The 19,882-nt window shown below is 53.0% G+C and overlaps 7 protein-coding genes across 7 annotated transcripts; 5 read left to right on the top strand and 2 right to left on the bottom strand.

Moving 5' to 3' along the window:
- Positions 1 to 354: 354 nt before the first annotated feature.
- On the top strand, positions 355 to 4,062 carry PG985_000626 (uncharacterized protein; the record flags this gene model as incomplete). The annotated part of the gene is made up of 2 exons (XM_066820395.1): positions 355 to 517; positions 587 to 4,062. The coding sequence occupies 2 exons, from the start codon at positions 355 to 357 to the stop codon at positions 4,060 to 4,062; spliced, it is 3,639 nt and encodes a 1,212-aa protein (XP_066691274.1).
- Positions 4,063 to 5,127: 1,065 nt separating this feature from the next.
- Positions 5,128 to 5,607, top strand: PG985_000625 (uncharacterized protein; the record flags this gene model as incomplete). The annotated part of the gene is made up of 1 exon (XM_066820394.1): positions 5,128 to 5,607. One exon carries the CDS (start codon positions 5,128 to 5,130, stop codon positions 5,605 to 5,607), a length of 480 nt encoding a protein of 159 aa, XP_066691273.1.
- Positions 5,608 to 7,507: 1,900 nt separating this feature from the next.
- On the top strand, positions 7,508 to 9,325 carry PG985_000624 (uncharacterized protein; the record flags this gene model as incomplete). Its single annotated transcript, XM_066820393.1, has 1 exon — positions 7,508 to 9,325. One exon carries the CDS (start codon positions 7,508 to 7,510, stop codon positions 9,323 to 9,325), a length of 1,818 nt encoding a protein of 605 aa, XP_066691272.1.
- A 362-nt stretch (positions 9,326 to 9,687) lies between these two features.
- On the bottom strand, positions 9,688 to 12,529 carry PG985_000623 (periodic tryptophan protein 2; the record flags this gene model as incomplete). Its single annotated transcript, XM_066820392.1, has 3 exons — positions 9,688 to 12,277; positions 12,337 to 12,449; positions 12,512 to 12,529. The coding sequence occupies 3 exons, from the start codon at positions 12,527 to 12,529 to the stop codon at positions 9,688 to 9,690; spliced, it is 2,721 nt and encodes a 906-aa protein (XP_066691271.1).
- Positions 12,530 to 13,791: 1,262 nt separating this feature from the next.
- On the top strand, positions 13,792 to 15,143 carry PG985_000622 (cell division control protein 12; the record flags this gene model as incomplete). Its single annotated transcript, XM_066820391.1, has 4 exons — positions 13,792 to 13,896; positions 13,977 to 14,139; positions 14,199 to 14,509; positions 14,568 to 15,143. The coding sequence occupies 4 exons, from the start codon at positions 13,792 to 13,794 to the stop codon at positions 15,141 to 15,143; spliced, it is 1,155 nt and encodes a 384-aa protein (XP_066691270.1).
- Positions 15,144 to 15,853: 710 nt separating this feature from the next.
- On the bottom strand, positions 15,854 to 17,406 carry PG985_000621 (uncharacterized protein; the record flags this gene model as incomplete). Its single annotated transcript, XM_066820390.1, has 2 exons — positions 15,854 to 16,329; positions 16,614 to 17,406. 2 exons carry the CDS (start codon positions 17,404 to 17,406, stop codon positions 15,854 to 15,856), a joined length of 1,269 nt encoding a protein of 422 aa, XP_066691269.1.
- Positions 17,407 to 18,160: 754 nt separating this feature from the next.
- PG985_000620 (uncharacterized protein) lies at positions 18,161 to 19,687 on the top strand (the record flags this gene model as incomplete). The annotated part of the gene is made up of 3 exons (XM_066820389.1): positions 18,161 to 18,339; positions 18,414 to 18,816; positions 18,881 to 19,687. The coding sequence occupies 3 exons, from the start codon at positions 18,161 to 18,163 to the stop codon at positions 19,685 to 19,687; spliced, it is 1,389 nt and encodes a 462-aa protein (XP_066691268.1).
- Between the last annotated feature and the right edge of the window lie 195 nt (positions 19,688 to 19,882).

Here is a 19,882-nt window from a genome sequence, read left to right as displayed (position 1 = left end):
GCTACCCCCAGCTTCGGAGCCTAGAAGCCAGCGGTCTTGCGCGTCTCAGCTTTCCGCTTCATGACATGCTGCAGGGACCCCCAAAGTCTTGGAGCAGGGAGTTCGGTTTATTGCGGAGCCCTCCCGCCAAACGCAACAGCTATCTTTAGCGCACATCACCTGCAGTTAGGCTGCTAAGTGGCCCCCCAGCTTGCCCGGTTGGCTGTGACATGGAAGCTGTGTTGCGCCAGGCCACCAACCAACTGCGTTCGTCACTGCTACCTACTCACTGCTACTCTCCAGCCCCAAAGCACCCAGGGCCATGGACCATCGACGACTACTGTTATGATGATAATTTGACGCTGATGCTGAGCTATGGCTTCCGACGTGCAGGATGCAAAGAAACACCCCCGAAACCCGACCTCCTCCAATCTCGAGACCGGTCCCTACGTCTTGCGCACCTTGCTAAAGGATGTCCCGCTATCCGCCGATGGCGGCAATGACGACGATATCAAGATCAATTGTGTTGAATATCTAGGTTCGCCATTCCCGTAAGCCCCGTCGCGTGTCGGACCAGGACAGCTGTACTGACTGGTATTCTGCTTAGACGGCAATTTGTACATCGGCACATCTGCGTCCGAAGTCATCCATTTCGTCCAGATCTCTCCCGACCCTGCCGACAAGACCACTACTTCCCAGTTTATTCCCGCCACGAGGTTACAGCCAACATATACTGAGACTCCAGCCACTGCCAGTGGATCGAAACCGGGCGTGCAGCAGATCCTCCTTCTTCCCCGTGTGGGCAAGGCCTGCATCCTGTGTAATTGGACCGTCACATTCTACTCCCTCCCGGAATTGAGTCCCATCTTCAGTAAAGTTCGAAACTGCAATTGGGTTGGTGGCGTAGATCTGAACGAATATGGCGCCGATGCCGATAATATCGATGCGAGGGGCGTAGCTATCCTGTTGTCTTTGAACCGGAAGGTTCAGGTTGTCAGAATTGGCGAGGAACCACGGGTTATCAAGGAGATCGGCTTCCCAGGCAGTACCTTGTCTGTTCGTAGAGACTCGATTGCTTGTGTGGCAGACTCGCGGAACTATGCGCTTCTGGAGATTGATCGCCAACTTAAGATCCCATTGATGTCAATATCATCATTAGATGACTCCCAGCCTGGCAATACCATCGGCCAAGCCCAAGATATATCCGCGGTAGAAAGTGGCGGCGGGATCTTGCGGAGCACCTCTTCAGCACAGAATCGACCTCAAGCCGAGAGCCATGATTCCCAAACGCATCGTAGGGGCACAAGCCTAGGTAACTTGATCAGTGGCGCCACTCGCCAGCTTAACCCGCGATCTGGAGACCAAGATGATCCCGCATCTCGACAAGCTTCTCCCCCCGAGCCGGCCGGCTCACCTCAGCCGACAGAGCAATTTCCTAGTCGGGGAGGGACGCCACAGCCAGCGTCGTCCCAGTACTTGCAACCGGGGCCCGCATCCAAACCACAGCAAGGCTTCTTGAGGCCCCACATCGTCTCGCCCAGCGCCGAGGAATTCCTGCTGGTCACGGGGACCGGTCCACTCGAGCGTGGAATCGGGATGTTTGTCAACTTGGATGGTGATCCTACGAGGCCTACCATCGAGTTTGATCGATATCCCAAGGAGATCGTTGTGGACGGAGGCCCCCCTGACTTATCGTCTTCGAGGCCATCGCTAGGAGACGAAGAAGAAGGCTACGTCCTTGCATCCATGGGAAGGGAGTTCGAAGATGGCTCACACAACGGTCTCGAGATCCAAAGATGGGACTCGGACGGAACCTCGTCAGAACCGCTCAAGTACTGGCTAGAGCCACCAGTACCTGGTGCCGCCGCAGAACGGGTTCCTCAGACGCTGGGGATCCGCTCACTACTCAGCACAGACAAGTCGCATTTCCCCGAGGTCATCGACAGACTTCGCCAGCAGAAATTCACACCGTTTGCTTCAGGCGCCACCGATGGTTCCGCCATGTCTATCCGTAGTTTGGATTCCAGGACGGCACTGTCTATGGAGCGGGTGACGAAAGAGCGAGAACTGTTTGACAGAGACAACGATTCTCCTGACGAGTTCTTACCTGAAGGCTGGGAGGATACTCGTAATGCGGAGGAGGAGGAATTCGCACGAAGACTGGCTGGCTCAACCTCCCGGCTAGCTGTCTGGTCTGGGGACCACATATGGTGGGCTATGCGCAATCCGCTGATCTTGCAATGGGAGTCCCAGCTTGAGGCGGCCTATAATACCAACAGCGACCCTGTTTCCAAGCGGCTAGCCTTGTACGCAGTGCTCAATTCGTTCAGGGGCCGCGACGCTAAATCAGAACTCGAGTTTCTTACATTCAACTACATACGGCAACGAGGAGGCATTCTTCTCTTAACAAGCTTCCTTCAATCAGAGAGCAGTCCGCTTGGCGAAAGGGAGCTGCAAGCTCTCGAAGAGGTCCTCATTGACAGTCTTCTGGACCCGCGTGTTGTTTTGTCTTTGATACCCGGTGTTAGAAATGAGGTTATAGAAACCAGAAGAGGCATTTGGATCTTTGGGGGTGTCAAGGCGGCCGCCGAGCAGTACATTTCAAACTTCTCGTTTGATAAAAGTCGGTTGGGAGTGAGCGTACTGTCACCCCTTGTATTGCAATTCCTAAAGCGCTTCCTCACGGCTTGGAGACGCAAAAAGGGCTTTGGTAGCGTCCAGGACGAGAATGAGGTGTTCCGTACTGTTGATGCTGCTTTGTTGGCAATCTTGCTTGAGCTCGATAAAAGCTCGCCGCCAGGACTGCCCAAGGGACGAACTGTTCGGTCGGAGCTGTACGAACTGGTTGATACTGGCGTTGACTGTTTCGACCGGGCGGAGACCCTCATCGAATCCTACCACCGACTATTCGTGCTGAGCCGCTTGTATCAGAGCCGTAAGATGGCAGCCGAGGTGCTCGGCACCTGGAGGCGAGCTATTGAGGGCGAGCAAGACGACGGAGGAGAGCTTCAAGACGGCGAGCAGCGTGTGCGCGAGTACTTGCAAAAGATTACTAACCAAGCTCTGGTGCAAGAATATGGTATCTGGCTTGCGAACCGCAACCCCAAGCTCGGTGTTCAGGTATTTGCCGAGGACAAAGGGCGCGCCCCGAAGTTCCAGCCAGACCAAGTGGTTGGGATCTTGCGGGCCGAGGCTCCGGATGCCGTCAAGTACTACCTGGAGTATCTTGTTTTTGGCCAAGGACATACCATATATGTCAACGAGCTTATCAACTACTATCTGGACGTTGTTATCACGCACTTGAAGTCCTCGGCCGAAGCTCGCGAGGTATTTGTATCAACTTATGCGGCATACCGAGCTCTACGACCATTGAAGCCCACGTACCGCCAGTTTCTGACGGACAATGCGCCGCCGGACGATGAAGTCTGGCAGAGCCGGTTGCGCCTTCTTCAGCTCCTCGGCGGTTCTCATGATTACGACTCAGCGGCGATTAGGGCTCGTATCGCTGACCTCAGTGCGACCGCGGAAGACCTGCTCGTTCCGGAGACCATCATCCTGGATGGCCGGGAGCGCAAGCATGAGGACGCTCTCAGGCTGCTGATCCACCATCTGGGCGACTACGACACGGCTGTGGCCTACTGCATCCGGGGCGGGTCAAGCATCTACAGCATATACCAAGCGGGCCCTACCTCGCCCGGCGCGACCTCGGTTCCTGCCGAATCCAAAGCGCCCAAGCGACGCGAGAGCGCCCCGCCGACGCAGGATCAGCAAGCGCGCCTGTTCCGGGCGCTGCTGAGCGAGTTCCTGGCCATCAAGGACGTGAGCGACCGCGTGGAGCAGACGGGCCTGCTGCTGGAGCGCTTCGGCGGCTGGTACGACATCGACGAGGTCCTGGCCATGATCCCGGATACGTGGAGCGTCGACCTGGTGGCGGGCTTCCTCACCAGGGCGCTGCGGCGGATGGTGGTGGAGAGGAACGAGACGACGGTCGCGCGGGCCTTGAGCTCGAGTCAACTGCTGAGGGTGCAGCACGACATGGTGGTCAAGATCGACGAGAAGGGGCCTACATTCGAGGCCGATTAGACGTAGGGGAAGTTGCCTACGGCAGTTTGAGTTGTGCTGGCAGATAGAAGAACATTTAAATAACAGGTCTTGAATAATATTCCTTACCCAAATAATCAACGGCCATATTCATTTTCCCTCTATAATGACGAGGGGGCCACATTCGAGTATGACAATAGGTATTCTGACGGAATAAACCGTATTATCTATTCTAGAGCACTTAGATTCGAATTACGAAACGCATGTTTGTAAACTTTACTTCTGTAACAAATATAAACATAGATATAGTAGCAGCAGGCATGATTGGATACCCATTGGGCCCTTATTTTTTCAGGTAGTGGTGAGCATGGTCAGGGGTCGACCGGCCGGCACTGCCACGATAGGCTTGCTTGCTGCCTCTGGGGGACAAAAAAAAAAAAAAAGAGGCGTGAGGGTTGCAATGGGCGCAGTCAGAAAAGCGCCTAGGTAAGCAGCCTCATGCTGTTCAACATCAATCAATCAACCACCATTACACAATAAGTACTTTACATATAACGGGGTGCATCTCCCCCAGTTCCGAAGCTGAAGCCAAAGCTGAGGTCCTTTTTGTTTCCCCTCAATTGTTTCTTCCCAGAGTCGTAACGGTCTACTACCCCTTTTTCCGCTGCGTCCTATTGGTGAAGCGCTAATGACCAGCCTCTCTTCTCGAGTCAGGTTAAATCTTACAAGGCACCCAAAGGCGTCGACTTGACCAAACGCCTCCCAACCTACTACTGTTTGCTTGGCTGCCTGCCTACATGACATATTAATTAGTGAGGCAATGCTGCTATGCTGACAGGTGTGACATAAATCTCACTGTCGGTAAGCCTCCCCGTCAAAAATCTTCCCGCAGTTCCGACACACATCCCAGTACACTTTCTTTTGTGTTGCTACCCAAAAAGTGATAAGGGTTTGCAGCAGTTGCAATTGCGAGCCTGAATTGAACCCTTCGCCGTCGCGAATTATTGCAACAACGACATCTCTTATCCAAGTAGACCGTACTTTGGCTAGCACCTCTGCAAGAGACAGTCAGCTTCGCGAACTTCTATCGCAAAGCCGATGGTGACGATGACCGCGGCGCCAGCGGCGACGGGCCCATTTTGCCTCGGCAGCTTACTCTGGACCCTCGTCTTCGCCTTACTCACTGTCGCTGGGCCCGTCTTCGCGGAACCGCCGCGGGGGACCGACGACAACTGGGCTCTCGGAGACCGGGGTGGGGAAGCCGGTGGTGGTGGCCCAGCAGCGGCGGCGGCGGCGCGGGGACCTACCAAACCCAGAACCAGGGCCAGGTTCCATCGGGCCATGGCGACCAGGACCATTATCCAACTGAAGGCCAAAGTCAGGGCCAAGGGCAAGGGCAAGGCCAGGGTCGGGATCAAGGAGGGCCGCCGTCGTCGCCGTTGCGTACCACCACCGCCTCGCCCCTGGCCCCGCGGCTGGGGCGCGCCTTCTTCATCAACACCCGGCGGTACCCGGGAGCGAGCTGCCACATCGACCTCTACTGCCACGGCTGCGCCTGGTACGACGCGTACTGCAGCGCGGCCATGAGCGTCATCTCCACCGACCCGAAATGCGAGATGGCTTGCGCCTGTGTCGTTACAGCATGTTCCCCTTCTTCTCCTCATTCGGTCTAGGAGGAATAGGCGATGATGAATTATCTGTTGATGGACTTTGAGGTTTTTCTACAGCGCATACCTCCTGGGTTTGCGCGCCCGGACAAGGATCCTCGCCCTCGACCCCTATGTAAGCCACTTTCGGTATTTATTCCTTCCTGTCCTGTTTCAGTGTTTATTCTTCGTTATCCAAGCGCCTCATGAGGGAAGTGATGACCGTTTATTCGAGATATCTCCATTATACCCTTCAGGGACATCCAGGGCTGTTTACTTCAACGAGAATAAATACTAACGCCGAGAGTCAATAGGTGTGTTCAAGGGGGCGGATTTGAAGAACCCTATGGGGCATTCTCATGATTTTTTGCATGCCGGAGTTATCTGTCGGTTTGATGATCGGAGAAAAGCGTTGGCGTATGGGAAGAAAGCTGGTAAAAGGTTTCAGTGCAGGGTTCAACATGTTGATATTATATCAAAAGTGTCGGTGCACCGTTCAACCGTTCAGATGGTTGACGTGTTATAAACGCTCATCGTTTTACCAGAAAACTAGTATAAAGTTGAATATAAGAGATCGCGCTATGATTTGGATCGTGCAGACTCTGGCACCCATACTTGCTTGAACAGTTGAGCTAGGAGGCCTCGAAGCGCATCTGGGCGCTTTTCTACATTGACGGTAGTCTCCTCGGTACCTTCACTAAGACTTTTTGTCGAACATCTATCAATACACGCCCAACATCAACCACCCACATTATATCAGGTGTGATGATGGAATCAACCAACCAGTAGCTCATGAATGCCATCCGATATATACCGAGGTTGGCTTTTCGGGTCAGATGGTTAAATTAGGCATGGCCAATAACATATCGGAATCGGTGCATTTGCCGCATGTCGGTAGGGATGACGCGAGTCAGCTTACTTACCTACATATAATCGTTGCCTTGCCACGACAGGTTGAGTCACCTACATATATACCACTACTATAGCTGGTCAACCATCAAGTATCCACTTTGAGTCGGTTCCCATACCTACCTACTTTTACACCTTCAGAATCATCATCAAGGCATCAGTCAACATACCAGTCATTGATGGGAAAGCATAACTTCGATGTGTGAGAGCTGCGTACCTGCCCGTTGTATATGAGGACGATCTGTGCCAGAAGTTATCAAATTCAACTCGGTCCTCAGGCGGAGGTACTCTAGGCACTCTAGGCAACGAGCCTGCCGGGTAATCCAAACATAAACCATGCCGCATGCAGTGGCTGCCTGCAAGTTCTTGCTGTGGACGAGCAGGCAGGTGCATGCCGCCGCATCCATCCAACGTGAAGGCAGTATTGATTGACCAAGCAATGTACCAGCCTTACTATGACTCGGCTGGGACTTGCACCCGTCATTCGTCACAACCCGCACTTGCAATTCCGCACTATGTATGCGTCTTTCGCCACGCAAGGCGTAAGGGCTGCTCGACTATTCTAATCATTTGTTATGAGTCTTACGCACTAGACGCTAACGGTAACTAACTATGTGGGAGGCATTGTCGCGACCCATCGATACCCGTGAGAGCTCATGGGCCGTTGTTGCCTTGCGGCTTCTCTTTAGGTGGCGGCGTTCGCTATAAGGAACTATAACAGCCGGCTATATCAATCTGTTCTGCCCTCTGTCACACTTGAGCTATATCATTTTCAACGTAGCAACCAAGTAGATTCCCAAGATCTAGAACTTGAGGGCATCGTTTTGCAGGCTCAATTGATTTGATCGTTGTCGGAGCCCGCACATACGATTAATTACTTACAAAGTGACGTGATGGACATACAGTCCCTTTTCCGTGGTGTTCTGCCCACCATGGCGGCTAATGCGACAGCCACTGCCGCTGCCGGCGCCGCTGAGAATGCATCATCAAGTACCCAGCACTTCCAGCTCGAAAGTCTCTTGCCCATGCTGGGGCTGCGGAGCCTGCTGCCCATGTACGGCATCGTGGGCACCTGGCTCGGGATAGACCCGACCTTCATCCTCACGGCCTTTGGCGCCGTCTGGGCGCTCAACAAGGTGGCCCGGCAGATTTACACCACCGCCTTTGCCATTACGTCGGAATACCTGATGTGCACTATCCACATAAGCAGCAACGACGACATGTACATGCATCTCATGCGCTGGCTCGCGGCCCAGCCCAAGATGACGACCTCGAGGTCGCTGACGGCGGAGACGGTGAGCAAGACCGCCTGGGAGGACGAGGACGACTCGAACGTGTCGCGGGATAAGTCGGGCGTCTACCTCAACTTTTCCAACCAAGAAGCCAAGGCGCCCCCTCGTTTCGTCCCGGCCGTGGGCGTGCACAGCTTCTGGTGGGGAGGCACATACTTTCGCTTACACCGCAAACAAGAATCCGTCTTCGATGACGGTGCAACGTCTGGCTTCAGCACCTTCAAAGACAGGGAAGACTTGGTTATCTCCTGCCTGGGTAGAGACCCCGAACCTATCAAGTCTCTACTAAAACACGTCAAAGAGTCTTACTATAACAACCACCATGCCCGAACTATAGTCAAACGACCTAGTCCCATGAACCTTCGCCGGTATGGAGGCCGCCATTGTTGGCAACAGGTCGCCGACCGTCCCATCCGTGACATGAGGACGGTGGTTCTTGACAAGCACCAGAAAATGCAAGTATTGGCTGATATCAACGAGTACCTGCATCCTGCCACTCCCCGTTGGTACGCAAACAGAGGCATCCCGCTCCGTCGTGGCTATCTGTTCCACGGTCCGCCCGGCACTGGCAAAACGTCGCTGTCCTTTGCACTGGCAGGTGTCTTTGGACTGGACATCTACATCATCTCGTTGCTGGAGCCCACGCTCACGGAGGAGGACCTGGGTGCGCTGTTCAGCTCCCTGCCTCGACGCTGCGTCGTTCTCCTCGAGGACATAGACACTGCAGGCCTGAGAAGACCTGCTGACGAACTCAAAAAGGCCGAGGCGGAGAAGAAGGCCGACGGCGGCGGCGGCGGCGACAAGGAGAGCAAGGACAAAGAGGCCTCGTCCAACGACTGGAAGGTCAGCGACCTGGCCAAGGCCCTGAAGAAGGAGTCGAGCAGCGACGACAAGAAGGGCATCTCGCTCTCGGGGCTGCTGAACGCCATCGACGGCGTGGCGAGCCACGAGGGCCGCGTGCTCATCATGACGACCAACGTGCCCGAGTCCTTGGACGAGGCCCTGATCCGTCCCGGCCGCGTGGACCTGCAGGTCGGCTTCACCAACGCCACCCGCGAGCAGGCCAGGGAGCTCTTCATCCGCATGTACGAGGCCGACCAGGGCCGGCGCCAGCAAGCCGCCGTTTCGAACGGGGCGGCGAAACCGAACGGGACCGCGACGGTACCTAACGGCAAGGACCCCGTCGAGGACAAACGCGGCGCCGACCACGCCGTCGCGCCGGAGACGCAGAGCGCGATGAACTCTGGCGACATGGACATCTCGGTCGAGGAGCTCCCGGATTTCGCCGAGAAGTTTGCGGCCAAGATCCCCGAGTTTAAGTTTTCGCCCGCCGAGATTCAGGGGTACCTGCTCAAGCGTAAGAAGCACCCCCTGAAGGCGGTCGAGGAAACCGATAAGTGGGTAGAAGCCATGGTCCAACAGAAAGCTTCGAAGTCCAAGGTGTTACAGGTTCAGTAAAGAAGGCGGGCTTCGATAATGAAGTTGGGAGGTGCTTTACATGTCTCCTTTGGTGATACAGTTTGATATCATAGCGTTGATAGATAGCATACATAAAATCTTATGGCGAAAGCAAGCACCCAAGCTCCAAAAAAAAAAAAAAATACCGAGGTTCCCCGTCCTTCCAATGTCATTGCCCATACACGAATGGCGCAATACGATGAGGGCATCATCATCACTGATGCGAGTGCGCTAAATGTCTCGAAGCGCAGCGTAGTAGTTAGAACTCTTTTAACAATATTCTTAGGCGGCTCCTTCTGGGAGCAGTGATGGTATTAATTTCATTTCCTTTTCAACGTGACGAGTTTGCAAGCAGAGCTGGCTCAGTCTAGGCCAATCCACTCGTCTTCTGAAACTACTTCCTCCTCCTGCTGGAGAACATCAGCCAGCGTCTTGCTTTCGCCTGTCGTCAATAGCTTCATCGGGGTATCCTCGCCATCCTCGATCGTATGTGTAGCGCTGGCACTCTCCTTTTTACTTTCAGCCTGGCCAAGCAGATAGTCCACCATGTACACATTCTCGTCTGCCAGCCGGCGAATCTCATCTCGCATTCTGGTAATGGCCCTGGCGACCACACGAAGCTCGACATCGATTTTACTTCGGTTAGCTGCAAGCCACTTGCCATGCTTATCCATCAAGGCCTTGATCCAAAGTAGACAGAACTCCATGTGTGGCGACTCTTCCGTCTGGGTTGCAACAAAACGCAGCAACCTCGACACGTAGACTGTTGGGAATTGCTCCACAACCAGGGGGATGTCAGGGTGAGGCGTCGCCTCGAAAACTCGCTTGATCAATCCAGCCTCGTTGAGACGGAATGCCATTACAAGGGCTTTTAGGTAATCCTTGTCTGTCTCCAGCACGGCCAAGGTCGAGGCAGGTGTGATTTCCATGTTGAGATCGAAGGGGTCGAACTGGACATCATTATCAAGGCTGTAGACCAGGAGTCCTTCGGTCGAAGCGGCACAGAAAGCATTACCAGCTGGCGAGAAGCCCACGCTTGTGACTCTCACCTCTGGTATGACTTTCCGAGACGAGGGATCGCCTCGCTTGGAACCCGGTAAAGAATTGTCCTTGCGTGCCTCACGGTCCGAGGCGTCGTCTTCGTCATCCATCAGGCCCTCTGGCCCGGCTTCGGTGAGCAGCTTGCTGTTCAGGAACTCCTGCGTCCCAGACAGTGACAGGTTGACACTGACGGTAAACTTCTTCAACAGCACCATGGTGCTCACCGAGTACAGGCAGATGTACTTGCTGTTACCGGCAGCTATTAAACAGCTGCCATCAGTACTATAGCGGATCGTGGCAAAGCTCTTGGTGCCAGACACATTGGCAGCAGTCCTGCGATCTGCAAGCTTGCGACCTCCCGAAACATCACGGCGGCCATCCAGACCCGATAACTGCTCAGCTTCCGATACGGACCAGAAGGTGAGCTGACCGTCCAGCGTAGATATCGCAAGCTGTGCAGAGTCTGGGCGAATGGCGATGTCCAAAACGTCAGCCTGCAACTGCAGAGGCTCGCTAGTCTGCGTGCGGTTGAAAATGGACCATATTCTCGCTGTGCGGTCCCAGCTGCCGCTGACCAAAAGATCTCCGCTTGGTGCAAACGCTAAAGAAGATACAGGGCCCTCGTGCCCGGAAAGCTGGTCAAGGAGCTGTCCGGTTTGTACGGACCAAATGTGAATATCGAAAGAGTCCAGAGAACCTGCCGCCACGACTTCACCGCTCGGGTCTACAGCCATGCAAGAGAACGATAGTCGACTCGGCGCCGTGAAGGTTCTGAAATTCCGGTATCTCACCAAATCCCAAGCTCGTATTGAACCGTCCAGACTTGATGTGAAAAGGACGTTACCTTTCTTGGCGAACTCGCAAGCCGTGACACCACTCGAGTGCTCTGTAAATGTGACAATACAAAAGCCTGATTCGACATCCCAGACTTTGATCTTGCCGTCGTCTGCCGTGGTGATGATTCGCTGGCCGTCGGGTGAATATACCAGCGAGTTCATAGAGTCGAAATGGCCTTGCTGTTTCAAGATGTAGGACTCCGACTGCCACTCCCACACAAGTAATTGTCCCAATTTAGAGGCGCCGAAAGCTAACCATTCGCCGCTCTGGTTGATTGTGACAAAGTCTATATCGTTCTGCGATATGCTCAGTGTGTGAATGGTGTTGAAATCGGGCAGCTCGTAGAGGCCGAAAAGACCGTTGGAAAAGCCTGCGACCAGGAGGTTGGATTCTGCATGGAAGGAGGCGCATCTTACGCTCGCGCTTCCTTGCATGAAATAGTGCTTCTTCACAACCCTCCAGCGCATTCCAGCGTCCTCGTCCTCCATTTCGTCGTCGGAATCTTCAGGCGGTGGCGCATTCGGGTTCCGCGCATACTGCCAGTCAAAGACTGCGCCGTCCTTGCTGACTGTATAGATTGTTTCCTGGTCCTTGGAAAACCATGCGCCGATGACAGACTGCTTGTGCCCCGACAGAACAGTTGGTTCGAAGCCGTCTTCAGGGTTCAAGCTCCATATACGCGCAGTCAGATCCTTTGACGCAGTCAAGAAGAAACGGGAGTCTTTTGACCATTCTATGTAGCGGACGTCATCGTGGTGACCGGTGTGTGTGTGGTGGCGCACGAAGGGGGCGAATTCCATCATACCGTCCGCATTCGCGTCGGGGGTTGAAGGAACTTGCCATACTTCGATCTTGCGGCCTAATCCTACTGCGAAATGGCGGCCGGAGGGTGAAAATGACAGCGCCGTAACTTGCGCCCGGAACGAGAAGTGGTAGAGTGAAACGCGCCGGGGCACGTTGGTCAGGATGGCGTGGCCTTCATCGTCAACGGATAGGAGTAGGTTACCCCGCGGTGTGAGGCCGATGCGGGCAATGTTTTTGCGATGGGAGAATGGGAGGGTATATGATTTGTTACTGGGCGCGCCGTTAGCGTATTGCGGTAGAAAGGAGCGAGGATGCGGCGGGTCGCTTACTTGACCAGATCGAAAACACTGACTCTGTTTCCTACGGGCGAGAAAAGGCATGTGCCATCTGGAGAGAAAAGAAGATTGCCCTGGCTGTAGACGGTGCCCAGGAGGTTGGAAAACTGGAACGATGATGTCAGTATACTGTGTGTGATATGCGAGCAGGACAGCACGGAGAGCCTACCTTGAAATCAGTCTTCATTGTCGCGACTCGCTCGGCTCTTGTGTGATTATCATGAGAAGCGTCGCTCTCGGCGTCGAAAATGTCATGGGCAATTGAACTTTTTGTTTCTTATCGGGCGATAAGGGACGATAGAGCTTTAGCTGCTGTAGGTACATACGATAAGGTACCTGGATATCATCCTTGTCGAACTTCTGAGCGAGTGAGCGGAACGAAACGAAACGCTACCGGCAGTGTGCCTTTTCGAGGCGCCACTTATTTTTGTGCCTGGTCTGGCACTTCCAAAAATTGGCTCTACTTTATTAGCACCATTGAAGGCACCTACCTTCTGCACCTTCCAGATGCATGGGCAAATCAATCAATTTGATGGATCTTCGGCGCGGGTACTCATTTGCGCCGGTTGAAGGGTCAATTGAGTTTGGAAGCATTAACATCCGTATCTGATCTGGTAGCATGGGATTCATCCCAATACCAGAATGGTCCACGATCATTTGGATCTCAAGGCAAATGCACGGACTGTGTACTTGCTGATTGATGCCCTCTGTAGTGCAAACGACAGCGGAAGAGTCGAAAATTCGATGGACTATATATGTACCTACCTAATCAATAGCATTAAACCGATAGTCGAGAGCGGAATGCGGTGGTCTGGCTAGGTCTTCAATAAGAAGCATGGGATGTTGGTCCTCAGTAAGGCACTCTCCATGCTCCATGCGCCATGCGCTCCGTTACGCTGCTGCCCCGACTCGCACCATGGCTCTTATTGGCATAGCGCACTTGCCATAACGTCTCTGATAGGCGGTCAAGCCAGTGGAAAGGAAAGGGGTCTTTGGCACGGGCCCAAGCAATGTTCCCCGGCCCAGCCAAAACTGCTTTGATTAATTGACAGAGAGCCAAGGGGAGGTTGAGTTGGATTTTGGGGCATTAGCATTTGGATCAGGACACCTTAAGATAATATTGAATTGAACCCAAGACACTTTTCCTTCCAGTTCTCCCTCAGTCTACCTGTTGACCTTGAAAGTCTGCTCGATACCCTCCCTCGGACGACAACAACGGCTTGCTATTTGACCATAACCGACCTTTCCCCCCGCCATCAAATCATAAACAAGCTCCCCCATTCGTCTGGCCATTTTAATTACACGAAGGTAGACCCGCTCTTTCTGGCTACCCAGCTGCGGTCTTCTCTCCTGAATCAATTCACTTCGACTGTTCCCGTTCCAACACCACAAACACGGGTGTCGCGATACCATACACCACCATACACACCTTTCCAAACCACCATCGCCATGGCTTCCCAAGTCCCCGAAACCGCCAGCCCCGTGGGCATTGCCCATCTGCCTAACCAGAGGCACAAGATTGTCGCCAAGCGCGGTGCTGCTTTCACCATCATGGTACGTTGAGCGCGCGAACAAACGAGCATGCGTACCACTCTTGCCCTGTCCAGGTGTCTAACAATGTGTGTTATCGCTAGGTTGCTGGTGAGTCCGGCCTGGGAAAGACGACGTTCATCAACACCCTGTTCTCGACAACCATTAAGAACTACGCCGATCACAAACGCCGTCACCAGAAGCAGGTCGACAAGACCGTCGAGATTGAGATCACGAAGGCTGAGTTGGAGGAGAAGTTCTTCAAGGGTACGATATGATCCAGCGATCCAAACATTTCGGCCGCGTCTCTAATGTTTTGCCTACAGTTCGCTTGACCGTTATCGACACCCCCGGTTTCGGTGACTACGTCAACAACCGAGACTCGTGGATGCCCATTATCGAGTTCCTGGACGACCAGCACGAGTCGTACATGCTTCAGGAGCAGCAGCCGCGCCGACAGGACAAGATCGACCTGCGTGTTCACGCTTGCCTGTACTTCATTCGACCTACTGGCCACACCTTGAAGCCTCTGGATATCGAGGTTATGAAGCGACTTTGCTCCAGAGTCAACCTGATTCCCGTCATTGCCAAGGCTGATACCCTGAGCCCGGCTGACCTTGCAAAGTTCAAGGCGAAGGTGAATAAGGCTTCCCCGTACCTACTTGTTCCGCAACAGTTACTAACCCGTCTGTCAGATCCGAGCTGTTATCGAGGCCCAGAGCATCAAGATCTACCAGCCACCGATCGAGGAAGATGACGAGGCGGCTGCTCAGCATGCCCGTAGCCTGATGACTGCCATGCCCTTCGCCGTCATCGGTTCAGAGAAGGATGTCAAGACCAGCGATGCTCGTATCGTGAAGGGCCGACAGTACTCGTGGGGTGTTGCCGAGGTTGAGAACGAGGATCACTGTGATTTCAAGAAGCTTCGGTCGATCCTGATCCGCACTCACATGCTAGACCTCATCCACACCACTGAGGAACTTCACTACGAAGCTTACCGTGCGCAACAAATGGAGACGCGCAAGTTTGGCGAGGCCCGCCCCCGCAAGCTCGACAACCCCAAGTACAAGGAGGAGGAGGAGGCCCTGCGCAAGCGCTTCACTGAACAGGTGAAGGTCGAGGAACAGCGTTTCCGACAGTGGGAGCAGAAGCTCATCGCGGAGCGCGATCGCTTGAACAAGGACCTCGAGCAAACGCACGCTCAGATCAAGCAACTCGAGAACGAGCTCGAGTCGATGCAGGGCAGCGTTGCCCGAAGCGGCCGTCGTTAAAGCCTTGTTGGTTTCGTATACCCCCAACACGTCTTTTAAAGATATTCTCCGAGTATAATGAGCGTTGCCTTGAGATCAGCAGTATCTGTCTATCATATGACCTTGGCCCGGGAGCTGAGCGTACGACGAGGGAGAAAAGAACGAACCTGGTTTAATCCGACTTGCTTCTCCACCCAGAGATGGTTTATGGATATGCTTACGAGCTAATTGTGTCTGTCAAGTCAGCTCACATGACGAGATGAGAGTAGGATTCCGGTGGAAGAACAGTGATAGGTGCGCCTGATTCATTGTACACCGAGATCCGGTGTGGCATCCCGAGCACAATGCGTTGAACGAACCGAGATATTCCCCTTTTAATGGATGTCACTTTGACTTCCCAAATATTCACTTGAGATAAGCTAGTTTTTTATTAGTCAACGATGTAATTCTGTGTTGCTTAGTGTAACGACCGAATCGTGACAAACAGGTTATACACGCCAGGTTTCTCAAACATATGTATCTAATTGGTTGGTAACTCAACTTTGTTCTGTTCCTATTCATCCAAATCTGAGACGACTTTTGCCGGCCCATAATCGGAAAATATATCATGTGAAGTATGAATGATCTAATTTGTGTAGACTGTACCTTGGGCTCGAGCTACAAAATGTTTTCTACCGTCTAGTTTGGGTACCAATGCCTTGTTAGGTCTGCAGGTTTCTATTGTACTGCGCCTAAGTGTTTGCCTCCCTTCGTATTTGCCACAGCGATGCAGGATCGATGACTTGGCAGGGCAGTTTTAGACGATAGATTGCATCTCCATGAGATGTTCTGACCCCTGGAATATCATCATGCTTCACGTCGAGTTCAGAGCAATGAGAACGAGGCAGCCTCGAGGCAGCAAGTTGCCATGACTTGACCACACGGGGGCTTAAGTTGAAGTGCCACGTTCCACGCCAAGTGATCGAAGCACTGCCTCTGTCAACGCGGTATATGAAGGCACAGGCATGCCCTTTTCCGCCATTCCAAAGCACAAGCGTGTGTAGCTTGGGCATCTTCCGTGCAAGGACACCGGCTCGGCACAGCAAAGTCTCGAGCTCGTTGTGTGTGTCCCAGTCGTTCTGTAGAAGCTGCGATGTGAGCGCCAGCGATTCCAGGTGTTTCCAGCGCCATGCTGCCTGACAGTGTTGAGACAGTTCTTCGGCATGAACTATGAGGGAGATAGCAAGGTGTTGTAGGCGAAGACTTTTAGATGCTAACACGGCCTCAAGTTTTTCGATAGGAGGTAATGGCTGACTGGAAGACCAGGACTGGACGAAGTTTGGTAATGAACCATAGAATTCATGTGAGTCCCTGAATACTATGAGTTTGTTGACACTGTCTGGAAGGTATCTTTTGAATAACACAGATGTATCTATCAGTCAATGTCAGTGATTCGTATGCGACGGGACAAGCATGAAGTTGCAACCTCTAATACAGGTGCGGTGTACCTACGTTGTTCATCGATGTATCTTGCCACATCGCCACCATATGCTACCCATGGCTCATACGTTATCTGCTCTAAACGGCTGAAGGCCCTGAGCAAGCGGCCCACGCTCACTGGAGTAAGACACCTCCGAAGCTGCCGGCGAATAATAAAGGAGGTGACTGCCTTGACTCGAGGATACCTAGGAGCAAGCTTGTAGCATAACTTGATGGGTTGGAAGAGTTGTTCCATGGCTGTTGATGGGGGAGGTTTGATTTGTTGGCCATGCACCCAGCCATGCTTTGGGTCATGAAACCGACTCCCAGCATCTGGTAGTGCGTCTTCATCTTGCTCAGTGTCATCGGAAGACAAATGGATATTCTTGAACCAATGTTCACAGTCGCTCGGGGAATATACATTGAGCTCCAAGGCCAAGGCATTCCCTGGCGCCCAGGTATGGAGGATGGAGAAGAGTGCATGTATTCCGCGAGTAACAAAGTAGTCAACGATTTCTGGAGGCGAACGTCGTCGTGAACAACATTTGGGCTTGTATCGTGGTAGTTCAATATCGAAACAGATATGCTGGATGATCTCTCTCTTCTGAGGCGTAGCGATGCGCTCGAAATCATTCAGACAAGGCACACCCAGCTTCACCTTGCGGAAATTGGCCTTCTCTAAGACGTACTGCCATTCTCTGCATACAGACGCAAGAGAAGCCCATCCGGGGTGTTTCTGATTCACGATTATCTCCAAGATCATGTGACGAATCTCCGCCGGGAAAGCTGTCCATTTCAAGGCTTCTGGCCGTTCTCGGCTAGTCATCGTGTTAGTCGTCATCCTCAACCGGCGGCGTATAGAAAGAAATAGCAGGCAGCATACCTAAACTGGCACAAGAAGGCGAGTTATTCTGTCTCTTATACACTATCTGGCTGTGATGCATGTATAAACTGTAAATGAAGCAATCCCAAACTACACCCTGGTTATATCCAGGCTCTCTCGATGCTATATGTACATACTTCCATGCCTAGGTGGTTCGCATTCTATTTGGGGCTTTCTTACCACAAGTGAAATCCGCTCACATGTCTATTGTGGCGCACGAAATAGACATCGATGACCAGATAAAAAAAAAAAACATATGACTTCCAAATATTTGCTGCTTCTGACATCTTCATCACAAACCACAAGCAGGTGTAAGTCCGGGGAGGTGGGCATTACAAGTGGGATCGATAAGATAAGTGCATGCGCTCTTCTTGGTACATCTCACCGATGTGGGGTAACTCCAGCTCATCCATGCAGCCCTCATAGCTCCTCCTCCAAGCTCGTGACAGTCATCGCACCGCATTCGCATTCTTAATAGCTGCCCTCGAAGCGACACGAGCAACGTCAGAGCAAGGCAAAACCGGTCCCAACTTGGCCTCCTCTCGCTGTAATTCGACCGGCCGACAGAGTTGATGCATACCCTCAATCTATAGTCCCCTCTCTGCCATTATCCTCATATCTAATTTTTTCTTCTTCCCATGTTATAACACCTTCCTTCTCTGCTCCACGAGCTTGGTCGTGGCATGGAAACCCCAACATGTTGTCACTCGCGGCGCACAACGCCACAAGGACCCTCCGGTTGACCAGACCATCTAGACTCTCGGCTCTGCGGGCCGTTTCATTATACAAAGAATTCACAGGTTTGCCCGCGACACGGCCCCAGAGTCGCAGGATACAAACGACAACAAAATGGAGGCCTGTTCAGGTTCTCGATGAGTACGTTCATATCGCTTCTTCACTTATTCTGTCGCCTCAACTTTAACTAGCCGCTGACGGACATTGCCTTCCAGGTGGGTTGCCAAAGAAGCGCGCCCAATATCCCTCCGGCAATTGATGGTCTTTGGGCGCTCTCTGACGGAGTCGCGACTCCTCTCTTCGGCCAACTATGTACGCACCGAGCTACCAACCCGCATAGCCCACAGACTCCGAGACATGCAACGGCTCCCGTACGTTGTGGTGACGAACCCTCACATCAGCGATGTATACGATTTGTATTATACAGCTTTCGACATGTTTCGAAGAGTCAGGGAGATCAAGACTCTCGACGAAAACGAGCGCTTCTGCCAGGACATTGCGCGCATGCTACGGGCGCATCTTACTGTGATACCCAAGTTGGCTATGGGTATCTTGGAATGCAGGGGGCTGATGCCGCAAGAAGAATTGGATGTTTTTATGAATACGATACTAAAATCCGTATGCGCACCCTCCCCCCCTTGCTCCCTGACGGGAAGATTCACTGCTGACAGTAACCCACCAGAGGATATCCAGGAGGGTCATTGCTGAACAACACCTCGCCCTCACCGAGACTTTTAACTCGCCTTGGTTCTCTCCAGGGGCTAAGGTGTCCGAAGAGTTCATCGGGGAAGTCTTCCTCAAGTGTGTAGCCAAAGATGTCATCGAGCGCTGCGGTACTGCTGTGCAGGAACTTGCGCGGTCGGCCAACCCGCCAGACGTTGTTATTCCCGAGATCAAGATCGACGGACATCTCGGGGCCGCCTTCCCGTATATTTTGAGCCACCTGGAGTACATTGTTGGGGAACTGCTCCGCAATTCCGTCCAGGCCGTCATCGACCACCACCAGAAGAAGTATAAGGGGAAAAAGGATATACCTCCTCCGCCGCCGATTGAAGTCACTTTGTGCGAGGCCCAACAACATGTGATTGTCCGGATATCCGACCAGGGCGGTGGCATCCCTCGGGACATCCTCCCTTACCTATGGTCCTTTAGCCGAGGACCACATAGCGGACAGCGTCTCGAGAATTTAACCCAAGTACCTCTCATGGCCGCCACGCTTCAGGAGCTGCGTGTCGACGGGAACTTCACTGGGCTCCAGGACGGTCGTTCTGGATATAGCGATGAGTCACTTACGTCGCTCTCGGCCAGGCCGCCGAACTTGAGACTAGGCATGGGGCTTCCCCTAAGTAGGGTCTATGCTGAATACTGGGCCGGCAGCCTAGAGCTTCACAGCCTCGAGGGCTACGGAGTCGACGTGTTTCTTCAGATCTCCAAGTTGGGAAATAAGAATGAGCAGCTTGCTACTCGAGCTACTATGGACTCTGTCTAGGGGATTGCTTGGTTTCGTAGCAGAGAGCACTGCATGGGTCATTGTTTCCGGAATTATTGGTAATGTGGGCCAAAGACTTCGTCCTCCGATGGCATGCTTGGTCAGGAAGAGTACCTTAGGTACATACTACATTTGTTATTCAGCGTTCAGATATACCCTTGTCGCGGGAAGGAGGGTAAAATACAACCGCCCACC

Source organism: Apiospora marii (assembly GCF_038362585.1).
Source record: "Apiospora marii strain CBS 49790 chromosome Unknown utg000001l_segment0_segment0, whole genome shotgun sequence".
NCBI lineage: Eukaryota > Fungi > Ascomycota > Sordariomycetes > Amphisphaeriales > Apiosporaceae > Apiospora > Apiospora marii.
Note: the sequence above shows the minus strand (reverse complement) of the source record. Positions and strands in the feature narration are given on the sequence as shown.